At 37.7% G+C, this 19,860-nt stretch overlaps 4 protein-coding genes across 4 annotated transcripts; 2 read left to right on the top strand and 2 right to left on the bottom strand.

The window, feature by feature from the left end:
* Positions 1-101: 101 nt before the first annotated feature.
* LOC140864374 (MYB-like transcription factor ODO1) lies at positions 102-3,347 on the bottom strand. Its single transcript, XM_073268564.1, has 3 exons — positions 3,335-3,347; positions 2,961-3,244; positions 102-867 (listed from the first exon to the last, which is right to left on the bottom strand). The coding sequence occupies exons 2-3, from the start codon at positions 3,221-3,223 to the stop codon at positions 303-305; spliced, it is 828 nt and encodes a 275-aa protein (XP_073124665.1). The 5' UTR covers positions 3,224-3,244; positions 3,335-3,347; the 3' UTR covers positions 102-302.
* A 5,670-nt stretch (positions 3,348-9,017) lies between these two features.
* Positions 9,018-12,226, bottom strand: LOC140883366 (non-specific lipid transfer protein GPI-anchored 7). The gene is made up of 3 exons (XM_073289807.1): positions 11,782-12,226; positions 10,595-10,630; positions 9,018-9,262 (listed from the first exon to the last, which is right to left on the bottom strand). The coding sequence occupies exons 1-3, from the start codon at positions 12,089-12,091 to the stop codon at positions 9,165-9,167; spliced, it is 444 nt and encodes a 147-aa protein (XP_073145908.1). The 5' UTR covers positions 12,092-12,226; the 3' UTR covers positions 9,018-9,164.
* Positions 12,227-14,284: 2,058 nt separating this feature from the next.
* LOC140871166 (uncharacterized) lies at positions 14,285-15,958 on the top strand. Its single transcript, XM_073273601.1, has one exon. It carries the CDS (start codon positions 14,285-14,287, stop codon positions 15,956-15,958), a length of 1,674 nt encoding a protein of 557 aa, XP_073129702.1.
* A 1,167-nt stretch (positions 15,959-17,125) lies between these two features.
* On the top strand, positions 17,126-18,817 carry LOC140871149 (uncharacterized). Its single transcript, XM_073273588.1, has one exon. The coding sequence runs from the start codon at positions 17,126-17,128 to the stop codon at positions 18,815-18,817; it is 1,692 nt and encodes a 563-aa protein (XP_073129689.1).
* The last annotated feature ends 1,043 nt before the right edge of the window (positions 18,818-19,860 follow it).

Genomic DNA, 19,860 nt, shown 5'->3' with positions numbered 1-19,860 from the left:
CCACCGTGGAAATTTACAGGCGTTGATAAATAATATGCATGTTGATGTATCTATATACAACAATTTTTTTTTTATATAAAAAAAAAAATTCACACCCGTGCATCCTGCATCACTCGTATCCAAAACATATATATATGTACCAAAAACAACAAAAAGAAAAAGGAAAAGAAAAAGAAAAGAAAAGAAAAGAAAAGAAAGCCCAGACTATGCTAGTAGTCTATTTGGTTGACCATATACTATACTTATTCATAAGTTATGGGTTTGCCCTACGTGTAATTTTTATTTTTAAATTAAAAGGACCACTATAATATAATCGACTTCCCCTCATTCCCCCCATGCATACCTAAGGCCTTGTCATTTTCCACGTCACTGAAACAGTCGAATCCAAAATCATGAACCCCAAAATCTTGACAATCCAATAGCCACGAGCATGAATCATCCCAAGTTTGCAAGCAAAAGTTGTTCACCTCTTCGTCGAAACACGGGAACTGCAGCGGAACCACAACTTGATCAGGCGGATCATCCCCAAACAGGCAGGCGATCAAAGGGTCGTTTTCGTACAAGCTGTTGTCATGTAGAACCGATTCGTCGGACGAACAATTTTCGCGTGGCGAAAACGGGTTTTCGTCTAAGTTGATAGCGGAGGTAGCTTCTGGGAATTGATGTTTGGCTGGTTTGGGGAAATTATCTGATTCATTGGACGGTGAGTTTGTAGTTTGGTTGGTGTTTGGGTGTTGGACTAGTAGGGGTTCATGTGTGACAGGATCAATTCCCATTTTGAGTAGCTTTTTCTTGATATGGGTGTTCCAATGATTTTTAATCTCGTTGTCTGTCCTACCTGGCAATCTTGCTGCGATTTTGGACCACCTGATTTACAAATTTGAGATTTAGTGTTAGTGCGTGACAATAATAATTGTTACGTGCCAGAAAGCATTACTGTGAATACAAATACAAGTATACAACTTTGTGGCTAAAAAAAATAATTTATTTTTGCATATAAAGAAAGATATAAGTGTGCTGCAAAAAAAAGAACTACTGCACAAGCTTGAACCAAAAAAGGAAAGGCTTTGTATATACTATTTCATCAATTTGTCATTACTTGATTTGTAATTATTGATTTATCTATAATTAGATAGTAATGAAATACGAATCGATTGGAATTTATGGAATAAGTTTATATTCTATATCTAAAATATTCTATATATATATATATACACATATATGCATATAGTAGTAAAAGATTACAAATTTGAAATGGAATGTTTAGTGGGCGAGAGGCGAACGCGACTAAAAATAATTCTCATCATGATCGACCAAGGAAAAAGGGCACTAATTTCGAAAGGTTCATGGAGCAGTAGTATTAATATTAATTTTGGTGAGACTAAAAGTTGAAATGCGAGCTCGATTTTTATGAAGAGAAAGTTGAGAAATAATTATTAGAAATTCTCCTAAACGCTATCTTAATTTTAGCATTTTAAAGAGCTAAACATACAAACCTTTAATATTGTCCAATTTCAACTCTATTTTTACTTTTGTATATGTAGTGTTCTGGTGACGTTTCCTCCCCTAAATTGATACTGAGGTGCCACCTAAAATATATAACGCTTTTTTTATATATATAAAATATATAACGCTTTAGTGGCTACTTGGACTATAAAATATATAGCCTAGTTCTTGTTGTGTCCCAGAATCAGGCCTGCGAAGCAAAATTGCGTGATGATTCGTATAATCAATCACTAAATAATATTGATATTCATTTTATAAAAATGATTAATTCAAATTGTTATAATTAATTGAATTTTTTTCTCTAATTTATATGAAATAGGGACGTCGCAATCATTATCTTTTCATAACCCCTTGATCCATTAGCCACGGGAATTTAAAGATGACTTCTACAAGTCCCTGACATATTATCACTCTCTTGTCATGCCCGCATATCACTTATATTTCGGTGTATTTGCTGGTGACTTTGTATATCTGATATAATTCAAGTGTAGAAGTCTATTATAGCTCATTATTAACCAATGAACACTTTTTTTTTTTCACCCACACGGATATAAAGGCATCAGACTATGGAAAAAATAGAGATAATATGAATACAACACTAATAGATTTGGGAACAGTAGTCATTTTGAAAAAATCACTTATTTTTTTAGAAAAATGTTTTTCTTAAAAAGTTAGATGTTTGGTTACAATAGACGTTTTAAAAAAAAAACACTTATTTAAGCACAAATAAGTGTTTTTTTAAAAGCCAAAAATTTTGAATTTTTTGGCTTCTGCTTATGTTTTTAATTAAAAAAATACTTTTTTAATATTTATCCAAACACTAAAACCACTTCTGCTTTTGTTAATAAAAGCACTTTAAAAAGCTGAACTTATTTAAGTGCCAATAACTTTTGTTTCCAAACGGGCTCTATACTATAAAAAAAAAAAAAAAAACACTGATAGATTATTTTTATTTTTAAAAATAAAAATAAAAGATAAAGCTCTCGCTTATGGCTTTGATTTCTTTTATAATCTTTATTTATGATTACTTATTTATTCAAACATCGTTTTTTATTTAAAAAAATGTTTTTTTGAAAAAAAAAATAATACATAACTTTTGACATATAAAGATAGACAATAGCGAGAAGATTAATGACATGAATTTAAATTTCAAGTGCAAACCTTTGTCTACCCTTGATGATATTCTTGATCATCTTCTATATTCAATTAAAATCTTTTAGAATATTTACTATCATCATATAGTTTATTAATTAACGACTCATTCGAAATTTATTTCAAAAAACAATCTATATATGAGTTAGTTATGGTATATGTAGAAAAATGTGTGCGAATATTTGGAACCTAAAACTTTTTTGATTAGCTGCATTTGGTCCCTTTCTATATAAGAAGTTGAACGTATAAGGAAAAACAAGTACCAAAAATGATCAAGAGAATATATATATATATATATATACCTGTTGCCGAGGCGCGCGTGAAGATCAATGACCAACTGCTCTTCCGCCGGAGTGAGGAGGCCTCTCTTCAAGTCAGGGCGGAGATAATTCGTCCAGCGGAGGCGGCAACTCTTGCCACAGCGGCGGAGTCCCGCTAGTTTGGGGACGGCCCGCCAGCAGCATTGGCCTTTGGTCAGGATAAAATTGATAAGTTTGTTGTCTTCCTCCGCCGTCCACGGCCCTTTCTTCACCCCAGCTTTGTCGCAACACGGTTGTCTTCCCATCTCCACCACCAGTAGCAGCTACTAATAATTAAATTAATATAAATTCATATATATGTACTTATCAATTATATTTTAAAACTTTGGTAGAAATCAAAAGTCCCCCTTACCCACCTTTATATACCCCAAAGCTAAGGCATCAAACGTATCCATTACTTTCTTCTTCTTCTTTTTTTTTTTTTAAAATAATAATAATACAAATTATTTGATGTATGTGTGTGTGTGCATGTGTTATTATATACGTATGGCCCACCATTGGATTTATGAAAGGCACTGATGAACTGCAAGCATGGCTTTAGATGTTATTATTGGAGCAACTCCACATGGGTAAACCTAAAACAAAAGCTACAATGAATTTGAAGCCTCCCACATACAATTATATATATATGTTGAGGCTTCTTAATTTCATTCGAAACTCAGTTCTTTATATTTTGCGATTTACAAATATTTTAATTTCAGTTGTGAGAAATATAATTTTTAAACATATGATTTTGTCTTGGTAAAAAAAAAAAAAGATTTCCTTAGTGTTTAATTTTTTTGAATTTAATGTCGAACTCACAAAAAAAGGAATTTCTCAAAAATTTCTAAACAAAAAATCGCCATATATAAGATCCCGAAAATATTTGGCTATAATATAAAACCAAATACGCAAGGATCACCTAAAGTGGTGATTGCTGTGTGACACACGCATTCGTCATCACTAACGTCATCACCCGTTTGCTTGGATCCGTTTTACGGGGAGCTTCATCATGAGTTGTGATCATTAAACTTCAAATAAAATAATGAGTTGGAAATATCTTTTGTATGATTATATATATGTAAGGAATTAAGTATATATCAACTAATTGCATTATCAATTTCAAGAAATATTTTAATTGTTATATATTATACGTTCATCTAAAATGATAAATTTGTAGGTATTTATATATATTTTTTCTTTCATATATAGGACATTAATGTAATTGATTCGTGCATGTTTGTTGCAAAGAATAATCTGATCGTCAGCTTCTCAAAAAAAAAATAATAATAGTCTGATCGTCAAAAAATAAAAGAAAAACGAAAATTTTCAGCAATAATACGAACCATTTCATAAATAAAATTGACTGGGCCCAAAAAATATGTTTAAGAAAAAGAAAAAAAAAACACTATGGATCGCTGGGTGTCCCCACGAAATCCATTTGATACTCGGCTCATACTGTGGATTCAAAAACCATGTATAAATTAGTTCCAAAAAAAAAACCATGTATAAATATGATTTTTTCTGTAAATAACAACATATTTTCTGCATGAATTAGCTAATATAGGTGTATTTGTATTTTCACCTATCCACTACATATAGGTGTAAAATCTTGAAAAAAATATGAATTTATTTATCTACGAAAGCATATAACATAAGAATATATATGGAAAATTTGGATATACCTTTAACTTGAAATATAGTGATAAAATTTTATATGATCGTATAATTGAGCATTTACCGTTTTATGTGTGGAAATAACGTATAAATATATACCATCAAGCATCATCTGAGTCAAAATAATATTTTCTGTTATAACCTGCTTGAGACGAGATCACACTAAGATGTAGAAATCATTTTGTTCGGAAATCCCTTCAATTTCTGAGTGATAAATACTATTCGAATTAATTAAGCAGATGATATGAATCTGATTATATTCGAGTTCTACGAGTTGGATGCTTGTATCGGGTGAATCAACATTACACCTAGAATAGCACTCTTGTTCTTTACTTTTGTATAAGATGTTTGTGCCAACATCTCATTTCAATTGGAGTCCAACAGTATTTTTTTTTTTTTTATCTTGCAATGTAATGTTCGCATGAAACATCTTATACAAAGACACTGAGAGTTTTTACTTCTGATATAAGTAGGCTGGGTTTTCGGTATATCATATCAAAAATACCACAAGTACCGATACCGATACCGAAATTTCGAAATTTTGGTATTTAAAAAATTCATACTGATATCTAACAGATATCGAAAAAATGTCTGTATATCGAAAAAAAATTTGGTACGGTACGGTATCCCAGCCCTTCATATAACATAGATTCAATCGACTGCATCTCAATACATGCAAAATTAAAATGCCTCGACTTGGTACACTGGATGGAGTCAAAGGCTTTAACTAAATACATTGAAAACCGAGTGAAATCGATCATTTGGTAGTTATAAGTTACATTGAAATCAATTTATTAGTGAAATGAAAAAAAAAATATAGTTCTTTTGGGGGAATAAATGAAGCAAAAGTCTTTGCCAGCTAATATGATCCGGTTTTTTGCTGATTAGGCCAGTGATAATATTCTAATACTAATATTTTCACGTTGAAAATCATAATTGGCATCAAATCTGGTCTCCCGATCAAAACAAATTTCCGGATTTTTCCATCAATTTTCAATTTCTAAATTTTATAGAGAACCGGCCGTGTACTGTGTCACTACTGTCCTTGGAAAATTTAAGTATTTGTGTAAACCAAATTGCCTTTGTACATGAAATTTGTACAAGTTATTTGAATGATGTTACGAGCGGTAGCTTAAACTGCATTTTCGCAATACGTGTCTTATATAGAGGATTGATTTTAGTCACATTGAACAGATTATGGCCATTAAATTGTTTTATCATTTGTGATTTGGACACAAATTGCAATAAATTATGTTATCTGAGGCTTAGAATGGTGGCAGGTAATAATTCCAACAATTTGGTCTTTGACTTTGAGGAACTACCTGGGTTCGCTTTGTTTTTTTTTAATATACATATTATTCATGATGCGAACTCAAACTCGATCGAGAACTATTAATTTCATGAAATTTTTTTCTATCTGTATTGTTGCAGAGTTGAACTTGATTATTATTTTAGTCTTAAATTCTGAACTATATATTATTAGTTATTGGGATATGGTAGTGTCATAGTGTCTGTCAGTGAATTGAGAGAGTATGGGAAAAAAAGAAGGATTTTGGTGATAAAATCGACGATATTGTAAAATTTCGACATAATTTTTCGTAAAGCATAGGTTAGATAATAAAATAATAAGAAATAGATTAACATCAATAAAATTTTGATTGTGGTGAAAGTAAGATGGATTTGGTGGACGGAATGATTTTCCTGACATGTATTAAAGCGTAGGTTTGACAAATCGAAAGAAAAACGTGTTAAAGATATCAAGCGACTCCCGTTAATATTAGAAACAGCATAAGTTACAAATACATTTATTATATATCAATAATGTACAATCAAGTCAACCTGTTTTACAGATATAGATCTATATAACTGTCTTATAAGAGACCTACTCAATATATTTATGATATTTTTATGTAAGACTGTAGCTATGATGTACAATATATCACGATTGTAAAATGTATTGTTCATTCGAAAACAAGATCAACCCCCTGCATTATAGTCTCTAACATCATGATATTGTAAAACGTATTTACAAAAATAAAATTACCATTGTTTTTCCTTTTGAAATAATTAGGAAAAAAAAGAAGTAGATAGTTATCAAATTGTCCATTTACCTTGTAGTTTCCTGGGCTGCCCCCATAACTCAAAGCAAAATATTGACAAATAAATTATATAAATTAACTAATGTTAAGCTTTTATTAACTAGCACGTTACATGCTAATCCTGAAGTCATCAGGTTAATCCCCATTAGCAAGAAAAGTTTCATTCTCCATCTCAAAGGCAAAACTACATCATTATGTCTTAGGAACTATCAATCACACAATTTAATGGGACTCGCTGGCAGGCAAATCAGTATTTTGTGGTGTACCAATATTTCTCCAAACATTTCGGCAATTTTGTTGAGTGAAAACAATAAATGATCGTAGCATGACCGACAGTCGAATAAAATTGTCTGAAAAAAATTAATAAATAATAGTTGTAAAAAATTTCAAATTTCATTAATTAAATATATTCTAATTAAACATACCCGTAAATGGAATTATTCCTGGAATGTGACAAAATATTGTCCACATATGAGCATTAAGCGCCTCCTGTAAAGATGACGGAATTTGGGTGTAATCTCATCGTCACATGGAATTTGGCGCTAATTATAATGGAGTGGTCATTGAAAATTTAAGTACAATTAATTATATCTTCGGCCAATACCTAAAATCAACTTTTGAAAGGTTATTATCACAATTAACATGGAGTTGTCGGCCAACTTAAAGACTTTAAACAAGTTTTAGGAGTACTTACAAAGTTAACTCCATAGTTAATGGACTAATGACAGGACTTGGAGAAGATCCATGGTCTTTTCTTGAAGTTAATGATATATATATTGCTTCTTTTCGTCTCACAAAGAAGACATAAGAATGAATTTTTTTTTATGTTATATCTAGATCAATTTACCTAGTGAAATTATGTATGCCTTTTTCAGATAATTCTATTCCGAAATTAATATATGGATCTGCGCTTATAAACAGAGTCTTTGGTGTGATGTTTTGGGTCCTAATAATGGGTTAATGCTTGTTAAGTCGATAATGTCCATATATGTGTGTGTGATAAATTGGCGTCCAAGTAAAATAAATGCATAAATATGGTCTGTGGTGAATGGGGTAAAATTTATTAGACAATATACTGATATAGTGTAAGCTTAATCTTGTTTTGGATTGACCGTCACATTTTTCTATTCTTATAAATAACGATAAAAAGTACTGTGACAAGCAATGGTCACGGGACTGCGGTAGGAACATAGTCTAAAATTGAAATTGTATAATTTACTGATTCTAAAAACAAATATTCAACTGTTCGAGATAAATTTTTTTAAAAAAAAGACACTGCAAAGTCTTTCAAATTATTATCCGTTACATAAAAATTGAGAGAAGATGATTGGATTGATTTGTTTCATTTTTCGAAATGATCGGTAAAGTTGATGTGCTTGGTGGTGGACTTTTATTCCAATAGCTTTTTTTAACCATTGGAAGAAGTCAAGTGTACTCATAATTACCACGTACATTTCATTCTTGATTTCCCCACGGCCTTTGCGAATATGACTCTGGAATTGAGTTTGGTGCGTCGGCCACAATTTTATATAATGTGTCACTTCCACAATAATTAGATTTTCTACGGTGTATCTCATAACGTATTTGGTTTTTCCTCTCGTTTGTAATTTGTCTAGCTGAATGGTGAAATTCTTGTTGGTTATAAGCTTGAATCAAACCATCTCCTTCAATAAATTTGCAAGTTACTTTAAAAATAAATAAATTCTATGTTGTCAAATTTAAATCTCTAAATTTCTAACATATGTGATGTAATTAAAACATAAGTTCCACATGATTTAATGATTTTGCGAATGAAAAGAACATAACCCAACTTCGTGAATTGTCAGTGGCGTCGATGTATCGGATCGGGCATATTCGTAACTCGGACGATCCAAAGAAATTGCAGTAAGATTTCAAACCATGTTATATCTGAAACGTTACCAATTAGTCCTTTTTAACTAAAAATCGAAATGGATCAATCCAGGTTCGAGTTAACTAGTATATATTATTTATTTTAATAAAAATAACATTAAGATAAAAAGTTGAAAATATGACAAGAAATTATTCATATATGAAATATCTCGACATGTGTTTTTTATCTCTAAACCAGACCACCTCACCCAGCATAGATACCGTATATAAACGTACATCCATCATTTTAAGGGGAAGGGGTGCTATAAAGTATAAACTGGAACGACTCGACTCGTGACCTGATCTATTCGACGGCTCGTGTGGCACATGCTAAATCTACATCGAATTATATCGAGCTTGACTCGCAAACTCAAGCTTTACGAAAAGTTAACAATTGATGCTGGAAACAAATTTCATACATCAATATAATTATCAAGCCACGCAGGGAAATTAACATGGAATCGAATACAATATTCCGCAATAGCACTGATTAATGTATCTCATCTTATCATAGCAAATTAAATTACAATAAAGTGTTCACTCAATAGAGAAACATAGTAGCCGAAACCATGAGTAGGAGGAGGGCTGGCATTCCAGTCCATGAAATTCTGTCCACGCCATTCTTTTTATCAGGTGTCCCTGCATGCAGTCACAATTAGCATAAATTAAAACTCTCTGATTGTTATTTAACTTAATTAAATTTTCTTCTAATCTGTTACCTATATCAACATTTTATATCATCAAAATGGTGGATTCCAAAACCTACTCAGCCAGACAAATTAATAACATCTGACTGTACGCATCTAAAGAAATATAAATTCATGGATTTGAAAATAAGCAGAAAAAATTGAGTATACTTCCTCTCTGAAGATTCGAAATCATCTATTCTCATATTCTTCCATCCAACACATAACATGCATCAGACCCAATTAAAATTCCTCGATTTTTAGCATGTTCTTCCCGATCAAATGACATAAAATGAGTGTTTCTTTAAGTATATATCAGTGTTCGAAAATTCGGCCTAGGCGCCCCCTAAGCGCTAGTCGGCCCCTGGCCGCACCGGAAAAGTGATAATCGGCCGCCCTAGGCGTCGGCGGCAGTAGGCGGCCATAGGCGCGCCTTATCGGGCTGTGCGGGAAGATGCACGTTCAGGTTTTTTTTTGGGCTTTTAGGTTTTTTTTTGCTTTTAAGTTTTTTATTGAGCTTTTAATTAAAAGCCCAATAAAAAAAATGAAAGCCAATGAGGCCTCAAACTAAAGTCCAACAAGCCAAAATAACTTGTTGGCTTGCCCTAACCATCTTCATCCTCATTTGAGAGGAATCCAACGAAGAGGCCAGAGTCAAGAGAAAATAGAAAAGGTTTTTACCCAGACCAATCTTCATCTTCATTTGATGTACTTCTGATTTCTGAACAAAGAAAAGAAGCTATATACTTGAAATCATTTTTAAATTTGATGTTTTTTTTTGTGTTGGAGTTATATAATGTGATTTTTTTTGTTATACCGCGGAATTCGCCTAGCGGCGCCTAGTCCCCGCCTAGGCGGCACCCGACCAGCGCCTAGCGAATTTTAGAACCTTGTTATATATATATATATTAGATCAATTCAAGTTATATGGGCTTATATGCGAATAATTATGTATTGTGGACGGTCTCTTAAGTTAAGTCCAAACTAAAGTGATGAATTAAAGTTCTCAGTTATTGGGCTTTAATGTATGTGATACTTTGATGTGTAGACATAGCAATTTATTTATTTGGCCATGTGAGTTAACTGTTTTCGTAAAACAGTCTACGGTAACTCAGGTTGTACTTGGACGGGTGAGGGCCTGATCATGACAATAATATAAAAAACAATTGCATATATAGGTATAGAAAACCTCGGTTACGAATTTAATTTCAAACTGAAGGCGCTCAATTAAAAAGAATAATAATAATAATAGATAGTGAGAAGAAGCAAGGTAACTAACAGTTACCTGGAGGTGGAACAGCGGAAGCACCTGGAGCTAAAGCTGCCGAGACAGAAGAAACCAAAACCACTTTCTATTAGTCCACAATTACAATCCAATTCAAATTAATTACTTTAAACCAGTTTCTAATGCTTGTCGTTTATGATAATAATTCGCAGCAAAAGTCGATCGAGTAATAATATACCAAAACCTCGCATATATTTAATATCATTTAACAAACGATCCACCGAATCATCTATAAATTAGCAAATTGGAACACTTTGTCGCAAATATACCAATGAAATTGAGCATGACATGCAGATGAAATTCATTAGGTAACCATAAACGCCATTGATCAAGATTTAGTGTGATTGATAGCGAACGAGGGCGGGGATATCGTATCAATGAAAATTATTGTAAAAATATAACTTGTACGTACAATTCCAAGAAAAACATAGAACTTACGAACATCAGTTTGCCAAAACATATCATTATTTTCATTGCTTTGGTCTTTTTGACTGGTCAAAGTTATATCTTGTAGTCATGTATCTTGTTGGTAGCATATTAATATGTATAGAACTCGTTTTATCAAATCTCGTTTTTTTTTCACATAATTTATTGAATCAAATCATTAATTATTTATATTACATGAATTCAATCATTGAATTTAAATTAGTATATTACTCATTATAAATAATATTATTAATATTTTATTTATTATTAAAAAAACAAAACGATAATTTATCATTTTTATATAAAATTTAATCAATCAAATCAAATAAACTATGAATCAAATATTATATTTACTATCATTTTTTTTATTATTATTAAATATAGTATTTAGCTATGTATTATTTATGTATTATTTATATAATCAAGCCTACAAACAGTACCTTAATTCGATATATATCACCAAATATTTAAGTGTAGGTAGATATGACGCCTCGTCAACAAGCTAGCAACTAGCAAGTCAATTTAATTTCCAAAATTTCCGGTGTTTAACAAAAATTTACTAATTAAATCAATTTCACAGTGAATAATTATATTATATAACTTTCAAAAGGCTCAAAGAGCTAGTCAAGAATTTGAACTAGACGCGATTGCATTTGAAATTACGTAATGTCTGTAATTTATTTTGGAAAGAGATTTTTTTTTTTTTTTAAAAAAAAAAGAAGAGATAATTTTGTAATTTTAAAACGGGGACTCGTACGTACCGTTGCAGGCGGTGACGTCATTAGGGAGATTACAGCGTTTGGGAAGGGCGAGGGCTTGTTGAGGGTCGATCCCCAAAGCACGCAATCCCCCAGGCTGGTTGTAAATCTTGCACAGGCAATCCAGCTGAGTGGTCACCACTGTTTTCATTGCGTCGCAGCAATCTGCCCCCGGTGTGGTCGTGCTGTTCAGGTACTGTCCACACAGCGCCAGCTTCGAAACACAATCAGTCGACTGACCCTCCGCCACTCTGCTGGCGGAGACCACCACCAGCACCACCGCCAAGACCATGGTACTCGTAATTCTTGCCATCTTCTACTTGCTAGTAAAGAAAGAAAAAAGAGGGTACTGTTGGGGTGTTTGCTATTTGGTGGGTTCCGTCGTCTGAAATTAAAGTGGGAAATGGAAGAATTTAAGATGATCGGGATTATTCGTATGGATCCATCTAGTCAATGATTTTATTTAATGTTTGGACAGCCTGGGATACTGTGGGGTACGCGTCAATTGCTTCCTCTTCTCTTTTTTTAGTCAAATCACAGTTGTCTCCGGATCATCGGTATGCATTAATAATAATATAAATTAATTCAGTCATATAAAACTATATAACAATAAGAGCATCAAATCTCATGTGAGGTGGCCTATCCGATATTATTAATGTTCAATATATAATCATGTAATATTATAAAAATCGAATGATGAGACGATTATTCATGATTGGGTAGTTATACAAGATGTTCATCGTATTTATATATTCAACTATAAATCATTTCATCCTCACATTCTCACAACTAACTAACCCGAGGCAGCATTTATTATATTCTATTTGTATAAATAAATAACTCCAACTCATATTTAAATATGTGTGAGTTTTTTTTTATGAGTGGATATATTATCGAACTTCCGATTCTAATTATTTGTATCGGTCGATAATTGGAATATAATTTGGTGTTGTTTACATTGACTTCCTAGGTTTTTAATTCTCCCCTCTTTTTAGGCACGTTACGGACTGGATCAATTTGGGTTTTGATCAGCAACTTATAAATTCACACCAACATTTGAAAAGTCGTCATTGGATTTGAAGTGACAAATTTTGAAATTTGATCCATACACATTTTTTGGTGGGGGATCCAAGCAAACGATTTTCCATATATTCATATTACGGTGGTCGTAATTCAACTTTAATTTAATTATATATATATATTTATATATATTTGTACTCATTACTTTATTTTTGCCAAACGATCGAGTTTAAATACAAAATAATTACTATTAGAATTATTGTGCATCGATCACTTTAGCCTCTTTTCAAAAGAAAATTGAGACGATCGAGTAATTGATCTTTCCCAATTAATTATCTGTTTTGACCAAGAAATCGGCCTGCAGAGTCATCGAGACTCGGCAAGAGTCGGAGGAAATTGTCTTTCATTAATTTAAAAAAATATTGAAATAGTTGGAACTAATAGATGATTATGCCAATTGCTCAAATGCTGGGTCACGGCACAAAATATTAATAACAGAATTAGCAGTCCCGTTGACTCGGGCAGTCTCCGTTGAAGGCTTCTACTATACTATGGTCTATGTAGTCTAGCGTACAAAATCCAAAGATAATTGATATCATATACCCGGGATGACGATACCCCGGGTGGATTGGACCCGAAAAGATGGTATTAGCCTCTCGGAACAGCGGAGCAGGTCCTAGCCCGACTATCTTTAGGAAGTGTGATGATATCACATACCCGTGATGACGATACCTCGGATGGATTGGACCCGGAAAGATGGTATTAGCCTCTCGGGACAGCGAAGCAGGTTCTAGCCCGACTATCTTTAGAAAGTGTGATGATATCACATACCCGGGATGACGATACCCCGGATGGATTGGACCCGAAAAGAGGGTGTAACTACGACATGTTAAACAACCCGGGACTGGGGGGCAGTAACCTGGGATCTGCAAGAAAGGCTTAACCTGGGAGGTCTTAGCATCCGGACCGATACAGGAGATCGAAAGGGGCCTGGGAGCTAGAACCTCCCGGAGTAAGTCTTCGGAAATTAGAAAAGGAAAGGAACACCAGTGGGGCCCCGGCCTTTCTATTTTTAGGGCCAGGAAACGGCCACGTTTATTTGAAGTATGTCAGGATCAAATCACAAATTCAATCATTACTGAACACGATCCAAAGGAATGGGCTCTGTCCGAAAATTATGGGGGTCTAAATCACACGTGATAACCATCTTATCACCCTAAAAGTTGTCAGTAAGACCATACCCAATAATCATTGAGGACCCGGGTGGGCGAGTATAAAAGCCCATTCTGGGGGGCAAGGAGAAAAAAGGACGAACTCTCTAAAAAGAATGTGGGTAGAACTTCGTCTCAAAACGGATAAGATATTCATATATTTTGTATCTTCACTTACCTTTTTCGCTCGGAAATTTACCCATCCCCGGGTAGTCATTTTGTGATAAACACATCATTGGCGCCGTCTGTGGGAAACTTGAGTCTAAGGCGTAGATATGACCATCATCGATGATCCTGAAAGCTCTCGTCGAGCAGTGGCCGCAATCCAGGAGCAAGTGGACGCTATGGTGGACGCGGCTCTACAAAGAATCATGGCGATCAAACAAGGAGAAAAGGAGGGCCAAAGGAAGGATAAAGAAAAAGAAGTAGAAGGGGAAGGAGAGCCAGAATCGAGGCCCGAGAAAGAGAAGAGTGAAGGCATACACGTGGAGGATGAGGGAAATTCACATGCGGGATCGGCAAATGTTACCATGGCAGGGGAGCTGGAAATGTTGAAGCAAAAAATACAAAAACTGGAGAATACTGACCCGCGGGAATCCGCGCGGATCAAAAGTTTGGGTTGTCCCTTCTCTCCGGAAATCATTGGGGAGCCATTGCTTGTCTATTTCAAATCCGCCAAAATCAAAGAGTATGATGGCAGCGCTGATCCCGAGGAGCATGTAATCCGATTTGAGAATGTGGCAATGTTGCATTGTTATGGGGATCAAATCAAGTGCAAGGTATTTCTAACTACCTTGGTGGACTCCGCCCAGAGATGGTTAGAAAATCTGGAGGAAGGAAGCATCAAAACTTTCAAAGAATTCCGGGAGGTCTTTTTGCAATACTTCAGCAGCAGCAAGCGATACAAGAAAACCAACCTCAGCCTCTTCGAGATAAAGCAGCTGAACGAGGAGTCTCTAAGAGCTTATATTAAAAAGTTCAATAGAGTGGCCTTGGAAGTGCCTGCATGTGCACCTGAAACCAAAATCACTGCTTTCACGCAAGGGCTCAGAGAAGGAGAATTCTTCCGGTCTCTGGTCAAGAGGGCCCCCCGGTACTTTGAGGACCTCTTGGCTCGAGCCGAGAAATATATAAATAAGGAGGAGGCCCAGCGACAAAAGAGGAAGAAGGACAAGAGGAAAGAGCAGAAGGAGAGAGGAAACCAGGGTAGTCATGGAAGAAGAAGGCAGGATCAACCAGGAAGGCTTGCTGCTTTTGCTCCTCACAGGGTAGCCCGGGATCGGGAAATACACTTGTGTGAGGAGAATGTCCAGCCATTGCCTCCGAAAAGGCCGGAAAAATACTGTTCGATACACCGGGTTAACACACACGACACTAGCGAGTGTCGGAGGCTCGTCGTGGAACCAGGACAGCCTGTGCCTGAGGAAACAAAGCATGTGGAGAAAAAGCATAGGGGACGCCCCTGGGTACCCCGGTTTGACATCTCACGAGACAATAGGCCTGACCCCTCGAAAGCCCGGGAGGTAGCGTCACGGGGGCCTGACAAAGGACCCCGAGAGGGACCTTCCAAAGGGGTGATCAACATGATTTCGGGAGGATCCACTGATGGGGACTCTAATAGGGCTCGGAAATCTTGGAGCAAAAGAGAGGTCTTGGGAATCGAGGCCCGGAGACCAGATCCCTGCCCCGTCGTTACCTTTGGGCCCAAGGATTTGGAGGGAGTGTGTTTACTCCACAACGATGCTTTACTCATCCGAGCGCAGGTAGCTAACTATGACATAAGAAGGGTGTTTGTGGATTCGGGGAGTTCTGTGAATGTCATTTTCCAGGATGCATTCGAGCAAATGGACTTGCGGGGATGTGAGGTTAACCCTGTAAAAACATCCCTGTATGGGTTTGTAGGACATACCATTCGGCCTAAAGGAGAAGTGCGGATGCCTATTACGTGAGGATCGGGCGATATAAAGAAGACTGTCATGGCCCTCTTCACCGTGGTGGAGGCCCCATCTTCCTACAATATTATCCTGGGAAGGCCGGTCTTAAATGCCTTTAGGGCTGTCGCTTTTGCTTACCACCAAAAGATCAAATTCCCGGTGGGGGATCGAGTGGGCGAAGTAAAGGGAGATCAACACTCATCCCGACGGTGTTATGCGGACACCATCCGGGTGGATAACAAGAGGGCACGAGGGACGGAGAGGAGAGATGGTTCTAGACAAGAAGAGGTGTGCGCGGTAGGAGAAGTAAAAGAAGAAAATGAGGAGGTGGAGGTAGTGCCTGGACAGCCAGGGAAGATCACCCGGGTGGCTCGGGGGATGGAGCCTGCTTTGGTTGAGCAATTAAAGATCTGCCTAACCCAAAACGCGGATGTGTTTGCCTGTTCTCCCAAAGAGCTAACTGGAGTCCCGGCCCATTTAGCAGAACATAGGCTAAATATCCTCTCAGGATCCCAGCCCGTCAGACAAAAGAAGAGACACTTCGGGGCAAAAAAAGACAAGGTCATTGCTGAGCAAGTCCGGGAACTTCTGGAAGCGGGGCACATTAAAGAGGTACAGTTTCCTACTTGGTTATCTAACATAGTGCTGGTACCCAAAAGTACAGGGAAATGGAGGATGTGCATAGATTTCCGAGACTTAAACAAAGCCTGCCCCAAGGACTGCTATCCCCTCCCCCGGATTGACCAGTTAGTAGATTTTACCTCTGGTTATGAGCTGCTTTGCTTCATGGATGCTTACCAGGGATACCATCAAATTCCCCTGGCTAGGAAAGATCAGGATAAGGTCATTTTTGTTACGTCAGGAGGAACGTTTTGTTATGTGGTTATGCCTTTTGGGTTAAAGAATGCAGGAGCCACCTATCAAAGGATGATGGACAGAGTTTTCAAAAATCAATTGGGCCGAAATGTCGAGGTGTATGTGGATGATATCCTGGTGAAATCCAGGACCAGGAACCATTTTATTCCTGACTTGGAAGAAACCTTTGGTACCTTGCGAAGGTACGGGGTGAAGCTTAACCCGGCCAAGTGTGTGTTCGGAGTGAAAAGCGGGAAATTCTTGGGATTCGTAGTGACCTAGAGAGGAATAGAGGTAAACCCGGAGAAAGTAAAAATCCTGAGGGAGATGCCATCACCCTCCTCCATTAGGGAAGTGCAGCGGTTGACTGGAAGAGTCACTGCCCTGTCTCGTTTCGTCGCTCGGTCTGCCCACCGGAGTCATCCCTTCTTTCAGGTGTTGAGGAAGGTCCAGAGATTTGGATGGAGTGAGGATTGTGAACGGGCTTTCCAGGAATTAAAGGAGCATCTGGCAAATCTGCCCATCCTGGTTAAGCCCGAACCAGGGGAGAGATTGTGGGTTTATATCTCCATGACAGAGTTTGCTGTGAGCACGGTGTTAATAAAGGAAGAAGGAGGAGATCAAAAGCCAGTTTATTATGTAAGTCATGCTCTGAAGGGGCCCGAGATTCGATACAGTGAAATGGAAAAGATGGCCCTGGCCCTTATTTTGACTGCCCGGAATCTCCGACCTTATTACTTCCTATCTCATCCGGTCATCGTCCTGACCAATAGCCCCTTGGGCCGGGTGATGACTCAACCAGATGCTTCAGGTCGATTGGTCAAGTGGGCAGTAGAATTGGGAGAATATGATATAGAGTACAGGCCTCGGGCAGCTATTAAGGCACAAGCTTTGTCTAACTTTCTGACCGAGGTCATCACATTTGGACAGGAGGAAGTGTGGAGAATCTTTGTGGATGGGGCCAGCAGTTTGGAAGGAAGCGGAGTGGGGGTGATCCTCATTTCTCCTACTCAGGAAAAAACTAAAGTGGCGATAAGATTATCATCTTTCAAGTCAAACAATGAAGCGGAGTATGAAGCAGTAATCTCGGGCTTGAAATTGGCTCGGGAGGCGGGAGCCAGGCATGTGATTGTATATTCGGATTCTCAACTGGTAGTACAGCAAGTCCAGGGAACTTTTAGCATCAGAGAGAAGAGATTGCAGGAGTATGTGGGACTTATCAAACAGCAGGGAGAAGAATTTTCTAGTTGGAGCATTGAGCAAATTCCCAGGGAGCATAATGCGGAGGCAGACGCCCTTGCCAGGGTGGCATCATCCCTCACTGGTATTGATAGCCGGGTGGTGATACAACAGTCCGGGTCGGTGATGGCCCTTGAAGAAAGGGAAGAAGAGGCCTCGGAAAGATCCTGGATGGCTCCCCTTGTAGAGTACTTGCAGACAGGAATCCTTCCTGGGGAGGAGGCACATGCCCGGAAGCTCAGGAGGCAGGTAGCTCGATTCACCCTGATTAATGAAAAGTTATACCGGCGATCTTTTCAGGGTCCCTTGCTAAGGTGCCTAGCCCAAGGAGAAGTGAGGTATGTACTTCAGGAAATACACGAAGGCTGTTGCGGAGATCACGGAGGGGCTCTGAGCTTGGTCCGGCGTACCCTATTGGCGGGATATTGGTGGCCCACCCTGCAGCAGGATGCCCGGCAGGTAGTCAAGACGTGTGAAGGATGCCAAAGGTTTGGGAACTTTTTTCATAAGCCAGTGGCGGAGTTACAACCAATGTGGGCATCCTGTCCTTTTGATCAGTGGGGCATGGATATCGTAGGACCATTTCCTGTGGGCCCTGGACAGAAAAAGTTCTTATTGGTGGCAGTGGATTATTTCTCTAAATGGGTGGAGGCTGAGCCATTAGCAAGAATCACTGAAGAGGCGGTGTTGGATTTATTTGGAAGAACATTGTTTGCCTGTTTGGTTTGCCTCGGAAGTTTGTCTCGGACAATGGGAGGCAGTTCCAGGGAAAGAAAATAAAAGATTGGTGCATAGAGATGATGGTAAAGCAGGTATTCACTTCCGTGGCGTACCCCCAAAGCAACAGACAAACGGAATTAACTAACAGGACTATCATCCAAACTTTACAAACCCGACTTTTTGGTGCTGGTAAAAGTTGGGTGGAGGAGGTTCCCGGTGTGCTATGGTCTTACCGCACTACCCCCAGGACGGCCACAGGAGAAACACCCTTCAGCTTGGTGTATGGGTCCGAGGTTGTGATCCCAGTGGAAATAGGACAAACCTCCCCCCGGGTGAGAGCTCACCAAGAGGGAGAAACCATGGACAGGACGCAAGAATTAGACCTGATTGAAGAAAAAAGAGAACGGACCGCTATTCGAATGGAAGCCTATCGGAGCAGGATAGTCAAGGCGTTCAATCAAAAGGTCAAAACCAGGGAATTCCAGATAGGAGATTTGGTACTGAAGAAAGTTAACCCGGCAGGAGGGGTAAAGAAGCTAGAAGCAAAGTGGGAAGGACCTTACAAAGTAATTCGGAGGATAGGAAGGAGCGCCTAGTATTTGGAGGACATCCGGGGCAAAGTCCTACAGAGGCCGTGGAATACTCTGCATCTTAAGTCTTATTATCCTTAAAAGTACATATACGCCTGTAAATTATGTTTCTGCCATGTGTATAAATAAAAGGTATGTTTTGATCTATTGTAAATCGCAAAAATACTCAAAGGCCCGTGGTAATTCACGAGTCATGTAAACCCAGGTGATCCACCACCCTGGTACTCAAAGGCCCGTGGTAATTCACGAGCCATGTAAACCCAGGTGATCCACCACCCTGGTACTCAAAGGCCCGTGGTAATTCACGAGCCATGTAAACCCAGGTGATCCACCACCCTGGTACTCAAAGGCCCATGGTAATTCACGAGCCATTTAACCCAGGTGATCCACCACCCTGGTACTCAAAGGCCCGTGGTAATTCACGAGCCATGTAAGTCCAGGTGATCTGCCACCCTGGCACCAAAAAACCCAGGTGATCCACCACCCTGGTATCAAAAAAAAAAAAAAAAAAGC

Source organism: Henckelia pumila, chromosome 1 (genome assembly GCF_033568475.1).
Source record: "Henckelia pumila isolate YLH828 chromosome 1, ASM3356847v2, whole genome shotgun sequence".
Classification (NCBI taxonomy): domain Eukaryota; kingdom Viridiplantae; phylum Streptophyta; class Magnoliopsida; order Lamiales; family Gesneriaceae; genus Henckelia; species Henckelia pumila.
The sequence above is the reverse complement of the archived record's forward strand: the minus strand, read 5'-3'. Positions and strand labels throughout refer to the sequence as shown.